The following is a 20,821-nucleotide window of genomic DNA, read 5'->3' as shown; positions in this document are numbered from 1 at the left end:
CGAGTGCATGGTTGCTAGATTGCTGGGAATGTGAAGATGGGGGTTTTAAAGGACATCATCTATCTTTCTCATCTGATTGAAGTCTGCAGTAGAAACAAAGGTTTGTTGACTTCATGTGAAAGATTTTTCACTGAGCATAAAATATATTTGCAGACTAAAGATGCCCTTTTCACTATCCTGAATGATCTTCGACCCATTGACCACTTCAATGTCATCAATTTCTCTGGACGTGTCAAGGTTTGGAAACATGGAACCCTTGTCCCTGTCACCCGAGAGACTCTGAGGGACGCCAGGAAGTACATCTACCTCATGACACCTTCGGGAGGTAAAAGAGAATATATTTTAATTTCTTTTTAAAACCTTGTGATCTTTTACGCAAGGTCTTGCCCTTTGGATACTGCAGCATTGTTTTGATAGAGGAACTCAAGTCTAAAGTTTAGAAGTTCAGTAATATATGCGCAAACACAGAGTTCAGGCAGGTAGTTTTCAAAAGATAAATTTTAAAAGACCAGTATAATAGTGTAAAACCTGAAGTCTGCAGATGTTGTGATTGAAGTAAAAAAGCAATGCTGGAGAAACAAAGCACGTCAAACGCGAACTCTTCTAATAATGTCTGAGCTTCCGCACCTTGACAGAAACTTCTTCAAAGTCAGCAAGTCTGTCTTTGAAACAGCATCCATTTGTCACCCACTGATACTGCTTGGCCTGCTGAATTCCTCCTGCAAATTCCTCTGCCAGACTGGCACCTTGGATACCTCCGCTGCTGGAAGACCACGCCGATTCCCTCGCCAGTACACACACTAAACGCAGCTTCCGCCAGACTGGTGCCTTGGATACCTCCGCTGCCAGATCCTACTGCCTCAATCCCCACCACCACCACCTGAGTTCCTCTGGCATTTTTACTACAAACTCAGCACCTGCAGACTTTTGTGTTTCACTTTTCGTGGCACTTGCATTGATGTACAAGTCACCCACACTTCCCACCAACTCCTCTTAAAGCTATTTTAGAAGGAACTAGAAAGTATAACAAAAACATGTTTATTGTCCTACTCATGTACACTGTACATATGCACCACAATCCTTAGTTTATAAAATCATAACTTACAATTGTATTAATTAAATCAAAAAGATAATAAATACAAAAAAAATCAGTCACCATATATATTCCATAGTACAAGATGAACCATGGCATTACAGTCGTGGCCTTTTTGTGGCATCTGAGTAGTTTATGATTAATGTGGGGGGGGGGGGGGCAGTGGAAAAGTCGGATCACCTTTGGAAAGAAACAGAGAATCTAGAGGGTGGCGCGGTTTGTGCAGCAGTTAGTGCTGTTAAAGTGCCAGCGACCTGGGTTCGAATCCAGCTCTGTCAGAAAGGAGTTTGTGCGTTCTCCCTGTGGCTTCTTCCGGTTTCCACCCACTCTCCAAAGCGTACGGGGTTTTAGGTTATTGGATGTAATTGGGCTGTACTGGTTTAAATGGCCAGAATCGGCTTCTACCATGTTATAAATAAAATTTAAATTTAAAAGATACTGGTCTTCAGACATACATGTCGGGTTATACAGTGTCCTTTATGGCTATTCCAAGGTTAGAGGCTCAACCTTCCATTATCATAGTGTTGCCCTACCGTTAACCCAGTTGGGACATTAACCTCCCTACAGCAGCCAATCACAAACCCACCCGGCCCTTGATGCTTTGATTACCCTCCAGATGATGCCTTGAACCCCCTCTCCCCGCCATTTCCTTCGACATTAACCCCAACTACCACAACTGAGAACTCAGATCGCAACATGATGTTTTCTTCTCTCGTTGTCCTTGAGGAATATAATGTCAATTCTATACCTGTTGATGAACAAATTCACTTGGTGCTGAAGAATTTCTGTTGTTATACATAGAAGTGTTGAATAAACTTAGCAGGTCGTACCCATCCATAGGAAGTAAAAGATGACCAATGTTTCAGACAAGAACCTTTTCCTGATCAAGCACTAGTTACCCTTTATTTCTTTTGGCTTCTCTGTGACCTGCTGAGTTTCTCCACCACTTTTGTGTACTGCACTTGACCTCAGCATCTGCAGACCTTCTTGTTCATCTCTATTTCAGATGTTATCATTTCAAATTCTGCCTTGTTTCTTAGGTACCAATATAAATGATGCCATTGAGACTGGATCAAAGTTGTTGAAGGATTACATAGCCCAGCAAGATAAGACTCTCCGGACAGTTTCTTTAATCATCTTCTTAACGGATGGTCGTCCAAACATCTCTGAAGTTCAACCACACAAGATCCTGAGCAATACAAGAAATGCCATTGAGAAGCAGTTCTGCCTTTTCAGTTTGGGAATTGGGAGAGACGTGGATTATAGGCTCCTGGAACGAATGTCACTGGAAAACTGCGGAGTGATGCGGAAGATCGGCGAAGACATGGATGCCGGCGCTCAGCTGAAAGGATTCTTCGATGAAATTGGGACTCCGCTGCTCTCCAACATCCGCGTGGATTACTCCGAAGATGTGGTGGAATATGTGACGCAGAGTTCCTTCACCAACTACTTCAATGGGTCCGAGCTTGTGATCGCGGGCAAGCTGGCCCACAGCACGGCCGAGAACTTGCACGTGGAAGTCACAGCAAACAGCAGCAACAAGCACCTCACGCTGGAGTCGGACATAACCATTGACGAGAGCAAGAAAAGTCCAAGCAATTCCAGGGGCAAATCAAGCAATGCTGACATAATCCAGAGGGCATGGGGCTTTCTAACCATAAAGGAACTGCTGAGATCCCGGTTGAAGAGTGACAATAGCAAAATGAAGGACATTCTATCTGGGAAAGCAAGAAATCTATCTTTGGAATACCATTTTGTCACACCCCTCACATCACTCAGTGTGAAGGGAGCAGATGAACAGAGCAGTCCCTACAGAGAGAAGGAAATGCGTGGTGCTGAGGTGAAAGATGATCAAGGGGAGAGCTTGCATGGATTAAATAAACCAGGTAAAGTTGATTCATGCAGCAAAAATATCATTGGTTATATAGAATCAGAAGAACATCTATTCTCTAAAAACCACCAGAGGATTACAACCCGAACAGTTCTTTTTAAACTTACTTTCTTCAGTCCATCAGTGGCGACTATTCTTGAGTGAATAGCTCAAGATCTTATTTTGCCTGAATATAACAAAATCGTAAATCTATGTTTTTGAAATAGGTTTACGATTTGGGCACTGGACTTCATCGACTTAAATGGCCCTAGAGTCTCTGCCACGGTTCAACTGGTTTTGCCCTTGGTTTTGAGTCAGAAGGTTGTGAGTTCAAGTCCTGTTTGAGAAGTCACAAAAAACACATTGATTCTCCACTAAAGCACTGAAGGACACATTATTTCTTAGACAAGATATCAGCTCATTTTATCATGAGAGCAAACAAATATTGTTGGTACAGATTTGAACAAGTGCAGAGAAGTCCTCCCTAATTTTTAACCCTCTCTCAACATATACATTCAATCATAACATTCATTTGTTGTCAATAGCATATAATTCGGATTTCAGATTTATTGTCAGAGTACATACATGACATCACAACCCTGAGATTCTTTAACCTGTGGGTGAGGTAGAATTACCACTTATTGGTAGTGCAAAATAAAAACTGTATACTACATGAACACGTAAACAAATAAAGAAATGTAAAGCAACTGTGCAACACGGAGAGAAAAACAAACAATAAAGTGCAAAAGAGTACCAGATTGACTTTGTTGTTGAGGAGTCTGACGGTGGAGGGTAGTAGCTGTCCCTGAACCTCGTGGTGTGAGTCTTGTGGCACCGATACCTCTTTCCTGATGCCATCAGTGAGAACAGAGTGTGAGTTGGTGGGGCGGATCCTTGATGATTGCTGCTATTCTCGGATGGTAGCATTCCTTGTAGATGTTCTTGAAGGTGGGGAGGGTTTTGCCTGTGATGTCCTGGGCTGTGTCCATTACTTTTTGCAAGGCTCTAGACTCAGGGGTATTGGTGTCCCCTTAGCAGACCATGATGCAGCACACTTTCCTCCACATATCCGTGGAAATTTGCCAGGGTTTTCGAGGTCGTGCGCAAACTACTGAGGAAGTAAAGGCGCTGATGTGCTTTCTTCACTGAAACAGAGATAATGTAGAGAGCCAGGTTCTGTTTCCCGTGGTTGGGTGGTTCAGCAGCTTAGTGGGAACTTGGTTTGAACCTCAGAGGTTGGTGTCAAGCGAAGAGGGGTTGGAAAAGACCACAAGGGCAGTTGGGTGAGGAAGTAAGAGAAATAAGGAGCTACATACCAATTACGTCAAGCCGAAATTTTGAGCAGGGATGTAATTATCCAGTAGAAGGTCTAACCAGCCAAGTCCCAGATGTCATCGGGGTAGAATTATGTTGAAAGACTGGTTTAACACTGACTCTCTTTACCTAGACCCTACCTCCTTAAGAAAGAAAGAGAACACTGTGGTGGTTTCAAAAACATCAGGTAAGAATATCTGCATTAAAGGCACTTTAGCTAGTAAATCTGAGCCCATAGTCTGAAGACTATGTAGTAGAGATGACTGTGTGTCAGACCCAGCACAGAACCAAAAACATACTGGTTTAAATCACCTCGTGGAACCTCTCAAAGATTGCTAAAGTGCATAGACCTGCAACTCCAAGCCTTATTCGTACAGAATTGTCTATATCTGTGTAAAATTATTTCTTGTACCAGCTAAATATATCTAATATTGCAGATCTCAGAATACATACTCATATTTGAATATGTGATGTATTTTTGTGCAACTGTTTTGATCATAACAACAGAAGAAGCAACACCTGTTTAAAATTAGAGTGTCAGACAAACTTGCGTTTCAACATTTGTGCAGATGAATAGATGGTTTATTTGATGATTAATGTCATTTTTTTAATAACATTTCCATCAGAGAACTTGACCAAGAATAGTTTCAGGTTTTATTTGTCACAATATAGTCAGCTGCTTTTTTTAGGGCTAAATCTGTCTACGAGGGTTGATGTGAATGGAGAGGGTGAAACCAGAAGTGGGGGAGGGAAGCTTTAGAAAAGTGAGAGCTGAAAGCTAACGACCAACAAATGGTGAACCTGTTTTGAAAAATGTGACATTTTACTGTGTTGGAGCGAGGAGTGATGCATTGGAGATGGGGTCTAACACGTTCTTTCTCACGAGAGTGGATTCTATAAAAGGCAGGTGAGTGGGAAGCAAACCTCCCTCCCCTTTGAAAGATCAAAGGAAAACTATTGAAATGGATGAAGACCGTGGAGTTTTCAGTGATTCTGCTGTATTGTGAGCATGTGCCTGATGTAAAGATTCCGCAAGTGATCCAGAATGTAAAACAATGTTTCCATGTGACATTGAGTGTTGCTCTCTGCTTTCTTGATCTTTGCTCTTGAGATTATACGTCGGTAACATGAAGAATCTGTGTCACCACTCGTGTATTGTTTACTCAGAGAAAGAGAGTATTCTGCCCTTCAAGTCCATGCTGGCTCTCCCACTTTGACCCCCTGGAATGTATTCTATCTTCCATGTGCCCACCAACTCCTACCCTAGTCTCCTGCCCCAAATCAACCCCTTTATAAAGGTGATTACAAGAAATCACATGAATACAATATTTCGCTACTTCTAGTTTCACACTATATTCAGGTTCTAATTAGAATATGGTGATTACTGCCCAGAACAGCCATTCTCAACAGGGGCCCTTCAGTACCCTGGGGGCCAGAGCACATTTAAGTAAAAGCCTTGTTTTCACCTCATGTAAGATTAATTTTTAAAATGCTTTTTATGTAGTTAGTAGGAAAGAAGTATGAAAGAAAGCAAAACTTTAACCACTTCTCAGGAAAGGGGCCTATAAACTTTACTCAGAGACATAGGGGCACCAGAGCTTAAAAAAAAACTGTTCAGAACGACTGGGCCAGAAGGCAAATCTGCACCAGGAAAATCTGTGGTACCTGGTCAACCTGTTTGCCAGCGTATTTGCGAGAAATCTGGGGAGCTCCAGGGTGAAACCCAGCAGTCCGCCAGGACAGCAGCCCAATCTTTCATCTACAGTAGAATCCCCATTATCCAGAATTCAAACAACTGGAAACTCAAACAACTGGTTAAAAAAAATGGAGGAAAACAAAAAATTTTTTCAAATAACTAAGAATGGGCAGATGAACCCCGTGGGGGAGACTCCGTTGGACACACGCAGGTTTTTCCCTCTGAACTAGCAATGCCCCTCAATGCGCGCACATTCCTTTCACTCTTGCCACTTGCGTGGGGGGTGAGCCAGGTTGTCAGCGCGAGGAAGATGCACTGAGGGCCTGGCCGTGACACTTGAGTCAGAGCGGGCGGGATGGGGATAGGATATGGAGGGAGAGGGGAAAGATGGCAGCGATGTTGAGACTTCACTATCAAGGATCGGATTTTAGACCTGGCATATAAGACAACCCAATTTTCAGGCGACATTTTAAAGTTTCGGATCATCATTTATAAAGTCATAAAAAATACGCAATTTTTAAATTAACTGTGATTAATTTGGACAGTGGCACGGTTAGTGTAGCAGCTAACACAATGATGTTACAGTGCCAGTGACCAGGGTTCAAAGTTAAACTTTGTAAATTACAGGAATTTTACATAATTAAAGACTACAATACTGAATTTTGTTTTCAAATTACTTTACATTTTGCACTGTTTCTTTTTGTCTTTTAAACAGTGTATCTTAATACGGGTGTATTGATTAGGCTTTGGAAGAGTGAGTCTCAAGTCAACCGGAAAATTCACATATCCAACATATGCAATCCCAATAGGTGCCGGAAATGGGGATTCTACTGTATTTATTTTCACTCCCTGTTATTTGGAGCTCTTCCCCTCCCCCCCACCTCCCATCCCTGGTTTCAAGGCAGCAGAAGGAATCCCCCCTTCTTTCTTATTGGGCTCCTGTGCAAGATCGCTCTTTGCAAACTGATTATCATGTTTGATGATATCTCAAGATACTCCATAACACAACACATGCAGTGGTTAAATTATTGGATTCAATCCAGGAAGAAATGAGTTCAAATCCCACCTCAGCCACTATGAGTTTATATAACTGCTAAATTTAATTTTTTGCTATTAAAAAATTCAAACCATTTGTAATGTTGGCTATAAAGTGGATTACTGTTTAAAAAAACCCATCTGGTTCATGAATATCTTTCAAGGAAGGAAATCTGCCATCTTCACCTATGATGGCTTATATTGGGGGTTACTATATATATATAATATAGCATGGTGGTGAGCTCAACACTGTTTCGGCACCAGCGATCGGGACGGGGGTTCAAATCCAGCGCTGTCTGTAAAGAGCTTGTACGTTCTCCTCGTGTCTGCGTGGGTTTCCTCTGGGGGCTCCAGTTTCTTCCCACCCTTCAAAATGAACCGGAGTTATAGGTTAATTGGGTGTCATTGGGTGGCACTAGCTCATGGCAGAAAGGGCCTGTTACTTTGCTGTTTGTCTAAATAACTAAAATTCAAATAAAAAAAATTAAAACGGCTGGCATGGACATGTTGGGCTGAAGCACCTTTTTCCCTGGGATATAGCTTTACAACTGTTGCTTCATTACTAACTGTGGCAACTTAGCACCACTGATATGAACTAAACTGTTTGATTGTTATCCAAGCTGACGGTGATCCTCATTTTATTGCTGATTTCCCCCTGAGCAAATTGTCCGTGTGTTTCAACATCGACGGTGAGCCAGGAGATGTACTCAGACTGGTGTCTGACCATGCCAACTCTGGTAAGTGACAAAATGGAAATACCTTCAATGCTTGCTTCATTATAGTTTCATATTTATATGAATCAGGCATGGTTAGAGTAGAGGATGGGACGGTTAGCATAGCTGTTAGTGTTACGCTGTTACAGGGCCAGCAACCTGAGTTCGAATCCCGCACAGTCTGTAGGAAGTTTGTATGTTCTCTCAGTGACTGCGTGGGTTTTCCCCAGGGGCTCCAGTTTCTTCCCGCCCTTCAAAATGTACCGAGATTGTAGATCAATTGGGTGTAATTGGGTGGTATGTGGTCATAGCCGAAAGGTCCTGTTACCATGCTGTATGTCTAAATAAAAATAAAATATTGAGATGGAGAATAAAAAAAATTAAAGAGCAAGACATCCTGAATTCTGCCAGTGAGAAACCTTTTGTGGACCAATCCAACTAATTCCATGCTTTCCCTGATTTCCTGTAAATGTCTTCCTTCCATGTGCGTATCAAATTTCATTTTGAATGTTATTATAATTCTTCCAAAAAAAGGATATACCGTATATTTTGGTGGATAAGACAACACACGAAGCACCCAAAAATACCCCCCCAAAAAAGGAATCATCCTATAAGTCAGCTACAAAATCAGTGACCTTAAAATTCCACTCGATTGGTTCCATAACCCACCCAGAAACAAAATTTTAAAGCTGTCAATATATTTGATACAATTTGCTGTAGTGCAAACAGTTTTTATTTTGCATTAAAATTCATTACCAAAGCAGTAAAAGATTTGTAGAATTAAAACATATCACACACATTTAAAATCCTTGAAAATCACCAGCTTTATCGTGAGAGGCAAAGAACTCAGCGAGCTCATCCGGAGCCTTCCCCATTACACATCATCATATGGGTCCAAGTCTGAATCTGGTGAGTCGGCTTCGGCCTCGTCATCAGTGTCCCACCATAAATCATTCTCCGTACCATCCATTGCACTTTTAAAATGATGTTGTTACACCTCTACTTTCGCTTTATCCTGTGCTTTGATCACAGTCACACAGCACATCATGTAATGCAGCACACATTGCTCCGCCTTTATAAAGGATTTTCAGCACGTGTCATCCAGTTATTCCATTGTTCACGCACATGATCCTTAAATAGTTTTCTCCACTCTCTAATCATCTTCTCAGTGATGTCAAATGTCCTTGCAGAAGCACAGTGGGTTAGAATTCCTCGGCCACTTTAATGACTTTTAACAAAACTTGCTTCATTCTTTCCTCGTTTTGCTGGTGATTCCATAATAACAACTTGATAACATTTTTAAACTGGTTAAGACGGAAGTCTACCAGCCACGCCCACCAGCTCAGCCAACACATGTATGGTACCAGTATGTTTGGAGGTTGTCTTATACCACCGATACGAGCTAAAACCATGACATTCAGATGGAAATCGGGGTCTCTTCTTATCTGAAACTTGCCTTATCCACTGAAATATATGGTACTTGCTATTAAAGGAATTTGCAGCTGGGCTTCACGGCACTGATTCCTGGGCTTGCCAGGTGAGAAGAGCCTGTGTCGATTAGGCCAGCATTCTTTGAAGTTTAGAGGAATAATCTTTTCGTTATCAGGTTTATTGTCATGAACATGTGCCATGAAATTTGTAGTTTTATATCTTCACCTTCAAAGGACGCTGCAAGCCCTGCCGAGTTCCTCCAGCATTTCTGTGTTTTTACTGCCATTATTGACCTGCCTTTTACAGTTTTGTCACTAACATTGATTATGTTTGTCACAGCAACTGAGACGTATTTTTTGTCCCAACGGGCATTTTAATGTTGCAACGCCCAATGAGTGCATTGCTTCCTGTTTCTGACAGGTGTAACAGTCAATGGACAGCTGATTGGGGCTCCAGCACCTCCCAATGGTCATAAGAAACGACGCACCTACTTCAACACCATTACCGTAATTGTCAACAAGCCGTCTCGGTCCTATATCGAGATCACACCGCGCAAGGTTATCTTCGACAGTGGAGACAGGTTTATCCTATCGTGTGACAAAACCATCACGGTGGAGAGTGAAGGCTTAGTGGTGTCCGTGACTGCCAAGTCAAAGGTTACCGTGACAATAAAGGATCACATCTCCTTTGTGATCCTCGTTCACCAGTACAAAAATCCCGCTTTGTTTCAGAGAGATCACCTTGGATTCTATATTCTCAACAGCAAAGGACTTTCCTCCAATACCCATGGTCTCTTGGGTAAGTGACTAATGAAATGCTACATTATTCCAAGGTTTGCTGCTGTTAGACTTTAGCAAAGCTCGTGAAGTTTCTTAACCCTTGACACAACACAAGTAGCAACTAGAAGTTGGAAATAGTGTAGGAGCTTGCTGTAAGTGGAGCAGGCTATGGGATCCCTTCCCTGTGAAGCAGTCAAATTTAGTTGGTTTCTTTCGCATTTCTACAAACTACACACAAAAAAAATTAGGCCATAGCCTCCCCCTTAAATGAAGCCCCAAGGAAGAGGTGGGGTGGGGGGGGGGGGTGTCATATAGCCCTCATTGAGAATGTGGAACTAGAGGAGAGAGATTTTTTTTAAAAATGAGTAGCAGAATAGACACAGATTTAGCAGGATGCTGCCTGGTTTCAAGAGTATGAGCTATGGGGAGAGGTTGGACAAACTTAGGGTGCTTTCTCTGGAAGGTCGGACGCAGAGGGGAGACCTTTCCCGTGAGCGGGTATAGCCACAAGGCAGCGAAGCTTTGAAATCGGAGTTTTCCCTCTCCTCGATGAGCTACCATCCGTGGTTAATGAGCCCAACTGCACGGAGCAACTGGTTTCAAGGTGCCGTGGCCTGCCCTTCTCCTGTTAGTGAGAACAGCTCTGCCGGGCATAAGAACTAGGCCAGGAGTTGGACTTGGTTGTCAGAGGCATGCCATAAAGAGCATTGTGTAGCAGTGGGAGCTCATCCCCATGACCACCCTTCAACCTTTTGAGCTTCATGTTGCTATCCACAGTCATTTTAGTTGCCAAATAAACAAAATATTAAGCTGTGACAACCACAAGCGGAAACATAATGAAATAATAAACTGAGCAACAAATAAAAATCACATACAAAGATATGCAAAAAATTAATCTGCTGGAGGTCCGAATCCTTCATGATGAAGGGGCTTAGATCAAAAATGTCTCCCACGGACGCTGCTCGACCTGCTGAGTTCCTCCAGCAGATTGCGTGCGCTCCAGATTCCAGTGTCTGCAGTCTCCTGACTACAGGCAGAGTGAAATTGCAAAACGTAACCGATCTATCTCTCAACCCTCTGTGGGAGCTTGCCGCATGCAAATTGGCAGCGGTGCTTCTTATAAGAGTGATTATTATCCATCCTTAACTGACAATGAAAACATTTAGAGACCCCCTGGGGTAATGAAGGGTGCTCTAGAAATACAATTTTTGGGAACTGTTTCCTCATTCCCTTTTTTTTGTCACTGACTCCTTCCACAGGCCAGTTCTTGTACAGCCATGTCCGGATCGGCCAGCTCTTTACAAATGCAAGCACATCTACAAGTCAGCTACATCAGGCCTCAGGCTTAGCAGCAGGGAGTGAAGTGACGACAGGAGAGGCAGTCTCATTGAACATCAAAGATCGACTGGTTCCTGTGGTCAGGAAACAACGGTGGATTTACAACGGGCAGCATCGTGTCGACTGTTGGTTTGTAAAGAACAACGCTGCCCAGTTCATTGACGGATTGTACAAAGATTACCTTGTGTCACATCTCTTTGACACCACTGCAAGTAACATAAATGAAGGCTAACTTCTTAGAAGGGAATATGAAGTATATTTTTCACCACCGTTTCTTTTTGAGGTTGCTATGTTTAGTTGTACTTTGCACAAACACGAGCATCATGCATTGTTTCCATGGTAACTACATAGTTTACAAAAATTCCACTGAAGATATTCTGAGATTTTATTAAAATCACAGCCTCTATCCAAGTTTTTTTTTTCCTGGGTCCTAAAAACGTTTTTCCCAGACCTTTTCTTTTCTCCTGGATTTGCTCATTAAAGGACCTGCTGCCAATAAAATTGTTTCCCCTTTTGAATTAAGAAAATTATGTGCATGATATTAATTTAACCCCAGAGCACTGCAGCCAGGCTGGGCAAGATCAGGTACCCCCCTCCCTGAAATTCCCCTTAAATTAAAGAAAGATATTCAGGACTAATGTTCCAGCTGGGTATCCAAAAGTCCAAACCTGGCAGCCTGGTTAGTGTAGAGGTTAATGTAATGCTATTACAGTGTCAGTGACCTGGGTTCAAATCCAGTGCTGTCTCATTCAGTCATAGAGTCATGGAAATCACAAAGCCCAGAGAGGGCCTTCAGCCTAACTCATCCATGCTAACCAAACTGGCATTCTGGGCTAGTCCCTGTCCAAATATCGATAAGTGCAGCAGTTATTATGATGCTATTACAGAGCCAGTAATCCGTGTTCCAATCCAGCGCTGACTGTAAGGAGTTTGTACATTCTTCCCGTGTCTGCGTGGGCTTCCCTGGTTTCCTCCCACCCTTCAAAAAACCAGGTTAATTGTTGGTTAATTGGGATATATTGGCGACACAGGCTTGTGGGCCAAAAGGGCATGTTACCATTAACTATATTAAAATTAAATAACAGAGCATATGAAATGTGGAGGTCAAGTAAGATCAGGGTTGATCAGATGATGACCTCATCTCCAATCCTCTGCACATTAACCTAATCTGCAAGAACCTTGCACACTGACTCACTTTTAGTTATCTAGTGTCATTAACCTCAGGCTCCATGGGACTTTTTCTATCTAAGGTGGGTTTCCCATTTCTATTAAATTGGTTGCTTTCACTGAGGCTAGAAATCTGGCCACAGGAAGCGTTCCCATCCTTGTTACCCATTTCTGCTTGACAGAAACTCAAAACAAAATTTGCTTCCATCTGCCTTTCATGAAGGTAGTGCCAAAGTACAGTGCAGGGTCAGGCCCTTCAGCTGGTGTGTCTCTGCCAAACATCTTGTACATGATACTTTCAAGATTCGAGATTCTTTTAATGTCATGTAGTAAAAACAGAAAATGTGATATCACACAAAATATTGTAATTTTTAATTAATGTAGACATACAGCATGGTAACAGGCCCTTTTGTCCCAAAATTCCAGGCCACCCAATTTACACCCAATTAACCTACACCCCCAGTACGTTTTGAATGGTGGGAGGAAACCAGAAACCCCATGGAAAACCCACGCAGACATGGGGAGAATGTACACACTCCTTATAGATAGCATGGGATTCGAACCCCAGTCCCGATCGCTGGCACTGTAAAAGCGTTGCGCTAACTGCTACACCAACCGTCCAACCCCTACAGACAAGGCAGACAAAGATTCACCATCAGCAGAAATTGCCTGATGCCCCTTACAGCCAGAGAAAGAGAAGCGAAAGGGAGTCCTCCCAGAGTCACTCACAGTATGTGGATTCATCTCCAGCACTCCCGTAGACTGCAGCCACACAGCCCCACAGTACACATATTGCTTTATGCCCTGGATATTTGTGGGTTATTCTGGGGGAGGGGCACAAACAGCCATTGGAGAACTCAATCCGGGGGTTGGGGGGTGCCATACCTGCCATGGACCTCCTTCGTCTGCCAACGTCACATTTCCCCCTCCCACCGGCATTCCAGAGATACGAGCTTATAGTGCATGGAGACAAAACCACATGATTCATTTTGGTGATTCCCCCCCCCCCCCCCCCGACGCTAGTGCTGCGGGTGGGTGGGTGGAGGGGGCATAATAACTCATTTGGGAGGGTATAGCCCACGAAGGCTCCCTCCCCCCATGATGCCAGCCCTGACTTCCTCTAATATTTGACACTTTCACCCTGGGAAACTGGGGAAATTATGAATCCCTCATAATTTCACAAACCACTGTCAGGTCACTGCTCTGCTCCAGAGAAAACAACCACCAAGTTTGTCCAAAGTTTCCTCACAGCTTATATCGTCTCATCCACATAGAAGGACGAGCTCGGATTAGCATTTGTAGACATGGGGTTTTAAGCACATACCTGGACCCTTCAGCATACTCAATCCATATAGGCCATCCTGTCCATCCAATTCACCTGCATTAGGACTCTATCCTTGCTTTGCCTCATTTAGTATCGGTTTAAATGCTTCTCAATCCTTGAATCTGATTGCTTCGTCTCCTCCATCTGTCCAGTAGGGAGATCAACCACCCTCTGTCTAAATTGAATTGTTTATTCTCACCTCTCCTGAGATAGAGTGAAAAGCTGTTTAACGGGCCACCCAGGCTTATTGATGAAGACAGCATAAAACAAAAGTTCAGAATAAGTGCCCCTGAGAAAAAAGTCCAGTTAGAATCAGTGCAAGGGTAACATCAATGTAGAGATGAGGTCCATTTAACAGTCATGAAACCAGGGAAGAAATTGTCCTTGAAACTCAGACCCCTTTTCAACTCCTCCTCCTCACTTTAAGCCGTTGCCCTCCTTGTTTTTGATCCTTAATTTGTGTCACTTATTTTTCCACCAAGAATAACCAATAATAAGATCTCCAAAAGCATTGAGAAAGTTTGATATATTTTTACATCACTGTAACTCTTTGTTGACAGTATCTTTTCCTCCACTTTGCCTCATAGTTTGCCTTTTAAAATGAAAATATTGTGCCTAACTTACTGGCTGGTTGCTTTTTTTAACAATATTCAGTCAAAAACTATTTATCCAGGGAGGTCAGCTCATACTTTAGTGCAGCAAAACAAAAGTGTAGGGTGGTGTGTTACAGTAGGTCAAAGTGGCTGAAGTGCTCAGCTGTTTGCGACTCTAGGCAAGGCCCCCATGTAGGATGTGGGCAACTGTAGTCAACGGTCGCACACCACCAGGCTGTGGACTCCTCGAGACTGGGTGAAATGGATATCAGGTGTTGGAAGTGGGATGCGAGAGGGTGCTGGAGGTTTCCTGTTCGTGTGCGTCTGGAGCTCAGGTTGCTGATGGTCCGGACTCAAGGCTATGTGGCTGCGGAGGCCGCAGGAACGCTGGAGGCAGATCCATGGACATCCAGTGCCTGGGGGGAGGGGTGGGGCGGCTCTCTTTTGCTTCTCTTTCTCTGGCTGTAAGGGACACTGAGCAATTTTTGCCCTAAAGACTAAAGGAAATTTCGTGTAATCACATTTTCTGTTTTATTACATGACAAAAACATAATCTTGAATCCTGAAGCGTGGCAGCTCAGTTGGCTTTTGCTTAGGGTGGATTTGCTTGTAAAAACTTGGGTCAGAATCAGAATTTATTGTTGTGAACAAGTCACAAAGTTTGTTGTTTTGCAGCTGCGTCACAGAGCAAACATTCATACAAACCACCTGACAAAAACAAATTAAAAAATAGTTCACAAAAAGTCAAAGTAAGGCCATGTCTTTGGTTCATTGATCATTCAGGAATCTGATGGCAGTGGGAAAGAAGCTGTCCTTGTGCCTCGTCTTTAGGCTCCATTGCCTTAACACTGAGAAGGGATCCTTTATTGACCATTACCGTAATAGTTCATCCATATTTATGAAACTCCACTGAAGTACTCCATATGGTGGCCATTTCACATTCCCCTTCTGTGCCACCATTCTTCTGCCAAGATTTAATAATACTAGCATTTTGCTGTTGTTAATTCATTCCAATAACCATTGCAACTTGAATTGGTTCCTATCATATTTTCCAGAAAGCCAGTCTGAATTAAATTATCCTTTCAAAACTGTTCAGAAGTTGGCTTCACCATGCCCTGTTTGTAGGATGCCAAAAGTAGTCCAGGGCAGGGATCTCTTTATATTCTTGTTGATCTCTTTTCCTTCCCTGGGAAGGCAGGTATTAATTAACCAACCGAGGTTCACTTTTTGATTGATTGGAAGGAGTCACATGATTTTGAGGCGAGGGATGTGACGTTAAGGCTTTGTAAGGTACTAGTGTGGCTAGTACAGGGTAGAGTTTTGGGCTCTTTATTTAAGAAAAGGATGTGCTGGCATTGGAGAGGGTTCAGAGAAGATTTACAAGAATGATTCTGGAATGAAGGGATTAGCTTATGTTGGTTCTTGGACTGCACTCCTTGCAGTTCAGAAGAGTGAGGGGAGACCTTATGGAAGCACTTCAAATGTTGAAAGGCCTGGACAGAGATGATGTGGCAAAGTTGTTTCCCAGAGTAGGGGAGTCGAGGAAAAAGAGGACTGAACTTCAGGATTGAAGGACACCCATTTAAAACAAGGATGCAAAGGAATTTCTTTAGCTAGAGAATGGCGACTGTCTGGAATTTGCTGCTACGGGTGGCTGTGAAGCCAGGTCATTGGTATTTGAGGCAGAGATTGATAAGAATCTGAATAGTCAGTGTATCTAAAGTTATGGGGAGAAGGCTGGGGAGTGGGGCTGAGTAGGACAATGGATCGGCTCATGATGGAATGGGGGAGAGGATTCGACATCCAAATGGCCTACTCCTTCTCCTATATCATATAGTCTAAAAACGGGAGCAATATTTCTCCCCTCCCCTCCCCTCTGTCCTTTCCTTCTGTTTCATTCAGAAGCCCAATGCCCTCTTTTGAAGAATGCTTACCTGAGTTACCTGCCCATCGGCCCAGGAGTCATGAAGAGGTGATAGTAAGCGGGATTCCTAAAGAATCTTGGTTGCTAATGGAGTCCTAGCACTTCAGAGCTTTGGATCCAGGGATTGAGGAAATGATGCTTCAAGTTCAGGTTCAGTACTGGAATGGCTGGACTGGACAGGAAGCCCGTGCAGCTAGAGTTATGGGGGACGCAAGAGGTGTGGCTTCAAAGGAGGCGCCGGGATTCACGGACGCACAATGTCTCTGAGGGGACTCTCCTTTGCTTGTCTTTCTCCCTTGATAACACCAGACAATAATTTTTTTAAAAATATTTGCTTTCTGAAAATAAATTGGGGATTGAGATCAACAACTTAAATCTGAACACAAAGATAATTTTACATTTGCTGTATCACATAGGAAGTTGGAAAAACATTAAATTAACTTTTATTGAATTTAGCATGTTTAATCACTTCATGATGCTGACCCGTTGCACGAGTTCAACTGGCCTAAAAAGGTTTTGCCGCTTATTTTCATATGTACTCAGCATCTGATGCCTCTTGTCAGTGTCCAACGATAGTCGGCCAGCATTAACGGATTCCAGTTGTCCTGATACTGTTTTTATGGTCACAATGTCCTGGTGAAACCTTTCACCGTGCTTGTCGCTGACTGCACCAAGATCAGCAGGGAAGACGTCCAAGTGCCAATGCAAAAAATAAATTTTCATAACATGCTGCATTTCATGGTTTTGGATCCTTGAAGTAGATTTAAAATTTGACAGGAAATCGCAAAAATAGGTTATTTCTAAAAAACAGTAAGTGATAGGGAAATGTTACGGTGAGTTTTGTGACCAGCAGCCCAAAACCCATAAAATACACCTAAAAGTGTTCAGGAAGAGAAATCTTCCTTGTCCAGTGTAATGGTGCTACATTAACTCTTTGTGTGCCTTCCCAGTGCAAAGGAAACATTTTTCTCTATTTAGTGTACGTGACAATAAATGGAATCTTGAAATCTTGAATCTCTCTGAGACATTTTGTACCAATTAGAAAATACCTGGCTCTTTCATAACTCCATTATATTCCCTTGGGGAAAAAAACGGATATATTTCCCCATCAGTTGAAGTAAAGTTATACTCACAAATTCCTCACATGGTACAGCACAGGAACAAACCCTTCAGCACACAACATTTGCACTGAACACGATGCCAAATAACTTGTAATTATTTCTTCTCCTCATCCCATTGAATGATTTCCTCTGCTTCTCTCTCCCTGACCTCCCGAGCATCCAAACTGTGTGTCCGTTTCTCCGTGACCACCCATTTAATTTCCCTGCCCCATTCCCTCGCTGACATGTCTGTCCATGGTCTCGTGTACCGCCAGACTGAGACCATCCACATATTAGAGGAACATCTTCCCCTGTCACCTTTCCTCCAGCTCTGTGTGTGTCTTTTAACAGAGACAAAATCAACTCTCACCTCTCCTCATATCCAATTCACATCTTCTGTCTGTGGGTCATCCACCTTTAATTCAGACACCTGTCTCAGTACAAACATTGTCTTTACCTCATATGGAGGCTGCAAGAACCAGCTGATTTTCTCCAAAGTGTTTTATCTATGATCATGTGCCTGCAAGACTTCTGTGATCTCCAATCATTTTCCCCACTTGCTCACATAAATGGAAGGCTCCGCTGGGAGTTGAACCCAGGATCTCCTGTTTACAAGACAGGCACTTTAACCAACTAAGCTACAGAGCCAACAAGGCAGGTTGTTCTTGTTCGAAGATTGTGGTTCAATTAGTGCTGCCCATCTTTCAACCAGTACATTCTAGATAATAAAATATTGCCTAAAAATAATTCCTCGCCACCAGTGCATTTGGCTCAATCAACTTAAATATATGACCTTGCAGCTGCTGGAAATATATATTTTAAATGATTGAGTCTATTAATGCTGTGTCAAAGTTAAGCAGGACTGTTTACAGATCCAAAAGGAACAACCCTTGGACACCCAAATCCAAGCGGTTACTGGATGGTGACCAAAGCAGAGGATAAGCGAGGGGCTTTGCAGCTGAAGGACACACAGGCGGAGGGCTGTTTGCAAGAGGCGAGGAATCCATGCAAGCTGCAGGCGTCGCCAGCCAAAGTGCTCACACCAGGCTGCGGACTGCTGGAGACTGGTTTGAGACTGGCTGAAGGGGTGGCAGGTATCAGAACCAGGATGCAAGAGGGTGCCGAGGGCCCTGAAGGCTTCCTGAGGTTTGGATCTGGAGCTCGGGTTGCCGATGGTTTGGACTGGAGTCTGCGCGTCTGTGGGAGTGCTGAAGGAGAAACCATGGACACTCAGCGACTCTGGTGGGGGGGGGGGTGCGCGGTGGGGGTGGTAGGCTCTCTAATGCTTCATTTTCTCTGACTAAGAGGTGCCCAACAATTTCTGCCAATGAATAATCTGTCTGCATTACGGCAGACTAAAGCAAATTTCCTGTCGTAATACACCTGTTTTATGACATGACAATAAAGAAATCTTAAATCTTAAAAGAGACTTTGCTACCAATGAACAACACACAAAGGTGCTGGAGAAACACACCAGGTCCACGCTGCAGCCATAGGAAGTAAAAAGTAACGGGCAAGAGCTTTTTATCCATGGCAAGGCTCTGAACTCTTTTCCTGTCGACTGCAAGTTGTGTGCATCAGGGAGGCAAGTGTTCTTAAGGTCAATTTCTTAAAAAATAATCCTCAAATAACCCACTTGATCTTACTGTCTTTACAAAAAGTGGCAGATCTCTGAATCTTTGAAAAATGAACCAAAGCTCAGTAGCAATTTGATAAAATGTATTTAAAATAATCACACCTCACATTCCAGACCATAAAATCAAGAGATTTAAAATTCAGGAGGGAAAATGCTACTGAAGCAGATAATGTTTATTATTCAAAAGAAAATGTATAGAGGGATGAATGGGCAATTAAATATTAATGTTTGCAAATATTGTTCCTGTCAGGATAAAATTGTTAAAAGAATGTTCTGTCGCAATCATCCATCATCCTTCAGAAGGATGGCATAAAGGGGAGAAGATTTTCAATGGAAATGCTGTTAAAAGTCAAGGGTTGTTGAACAGAGTTCAGATCTCTGGTTATTTGCATGTACAAGGAGTACATTGTCACTAGCTATCTGGCAGACAAATTGGAAATTATATGAGCACAAGCAAGATGAATAAAAGATTTGTCTTATGCAAATGTCACTAGAGTTTCTTTCCTTCAAAATGTTGAAAGTGCAAAGCTTGAAACCATCATCGAAGATGGACTTCTTTCAGAATCTTGCATTGCATATAGCAGGGTCCAAACAGTCAATAGAACGTGTCTAAAGGTTTCTGGTTAAGAATGTGTTTTTCCAAGTGATATACATTCATACACAACCACCACCTCCCCCCTCCACACTCCATTAACTCCAACTGTACCACCCAATGTCTAGGGAAAGTTGCCAACATATTAAACCACACATTCTCCTCCCCTCTCCTTTCAGGCCAAAGACACAAGAGTTTGAAAATACAAACCTCCAGATTCACAGGCAGTTATTTTCCTGCTGTTATCAGACGCTTGGAGTGGCACAGGTGATGTAGTGGTTAGAGCAACGCTGTTACAACGCCAGCGATCAGGACTGGGGTTCAAATTCCACGCTGTCTGTAAGGAGTTTGTACATTCTCCTCACGTCTGCGTGGGTTTTCCCCGGGAGCTCCGGTTCCCAACCACTATTTGAAATGTACTGGGGAGTTGTAGGTTATTTGGGTGGCATAGGGTCATTGGCCAAAATGGCCTGTTACTGTGCTGTATGTCTAAAATTTGAAAAAATAGATTTAAAATAAGTGGATTTCCCAATGGTAAAAGATATTGCCCTTGAACTGTTTCTAACTATATTCAAACTGCATTCCCTGCACTTTGAAACCCTGCACTCTTCAGCTTACTGTCACACCACATCCTGCACATTTGTGTTATTATTGCACTACCTGCGGTTCTTAATTATGGGCTGACTTGCTTGGATAGAACGCAAAATAGAATCGGAATCTCGATGATCGGAATCAGAATTTATTGCCACGAATATGCCACAAAATTCTTTGTTTATCAGTCACATTCACTGTCCAAAAATTGCTATAAATTAAATTTCAAAATAAGTATCTAGGGCAAGAAAAATAGGAGAAAGTGAGGTCGTGTCCGTGGGTCATTGTCCATTCACGAAATTTGCTGTGTTGTGGCAGTATTACACAGTGCGTGAATTGGGTGTGATTGTACGGGCTGGGTTTGAATGGCCAGAATCAGCTTCCACCGTAGTGTAAATATTTATGAATTGCCAACCTTCTTTCCCCTTCAGTAAAAATCAGTCCTAATAGTTCATACCACTCGGGAAAACAGGATAATCCTAAAATCGGAAGCAGCTTGTTTCATCTGAAGCTCATTAGGCTGATGTATGTACCTCTTCTCCTCATAATTGGGGAAAGGAAGCAGCATTTGTTGTGTTATAAGCATTTTATTCCTTTTAACTGATTCTGCAGGAAATCCTCTTTT

General features: G+C 42.8%; 1 protein-coding gene and 1 non-coding gene across 3 annotated transcripts in view; one reads left to right on the top strand and one right to left on the bottom strand.

Moving 5' to 3' along the window:
- itih5 (inter-alpha-trypsin inhibitor heavy chain 5) overlaps positions 1 to 14,379 on the top strand; it is a 37,890-nt gene extending 23,511 nt beyond the window's left edge. For both annotated transcript variants that reach the window (XM_069909670.1, XM_069909671.1), the window contains 6 exons: positions 154 to 325; positions 2,134 to 2,979; positions 4,411 to 4,464; positions 7,629 to 7,745; positions 9,573 to 9,950; positions 11,191 to 14,379. In XM_069909670.1, the coding sequence (XP_069765771.1) occupies positions 154 to 325; positions 2,134 to 2,979; positions 4,411 to 4,464; positions 7,629 to 7,745; positions 9,573 to 9,950; positions 11,191 to 11,501 (1,878 nt within the window). In that variant the 3' untranslated portion in view covers positions 11,502 to 14,379. The remainder of the gene's footprint in view (positions 1 to 153; positions 326 to 2,133; positions 2,980 to 4,410; positions 4,465 to 7,628; positions 7,746 to 9,572; positions 9,951 to 11,190) is intronic.
- Positions 14,380 to 17,951: 3,572 nt separating this feature from the next.
- Positions 17,952 to 18,025, bottom strand: trnat-ugu (transfer RNA threonine (anticodon UGU)). Its single transcript has one exon. It is a non-coding gene; the product is annotated as a tRNA-Thr (tRNA).
- Positions 18,026 to 20,821: the final 2,796 nt, after the last annotated feature.

This window comes from Narcine bancroftii, chromosome 13 (assembly GCF_036971445.1).
Source record: "Narcine bancroftii isolate sNarBan1 chromosome 13, sNarBan1.hap1, whole genome shotgun sequence".
NCBI lineage: Eukaryota > Metazoa > Chordata > Chondrichthyes > Torpediniformes > Narcinidae > Narcine > Narcine bancroftii.
The sequence above is the reverse complement of the archived record's forward strand: the minus strand, read 5'-3'. Positions and strand labels throughout refer to the sequence as shown.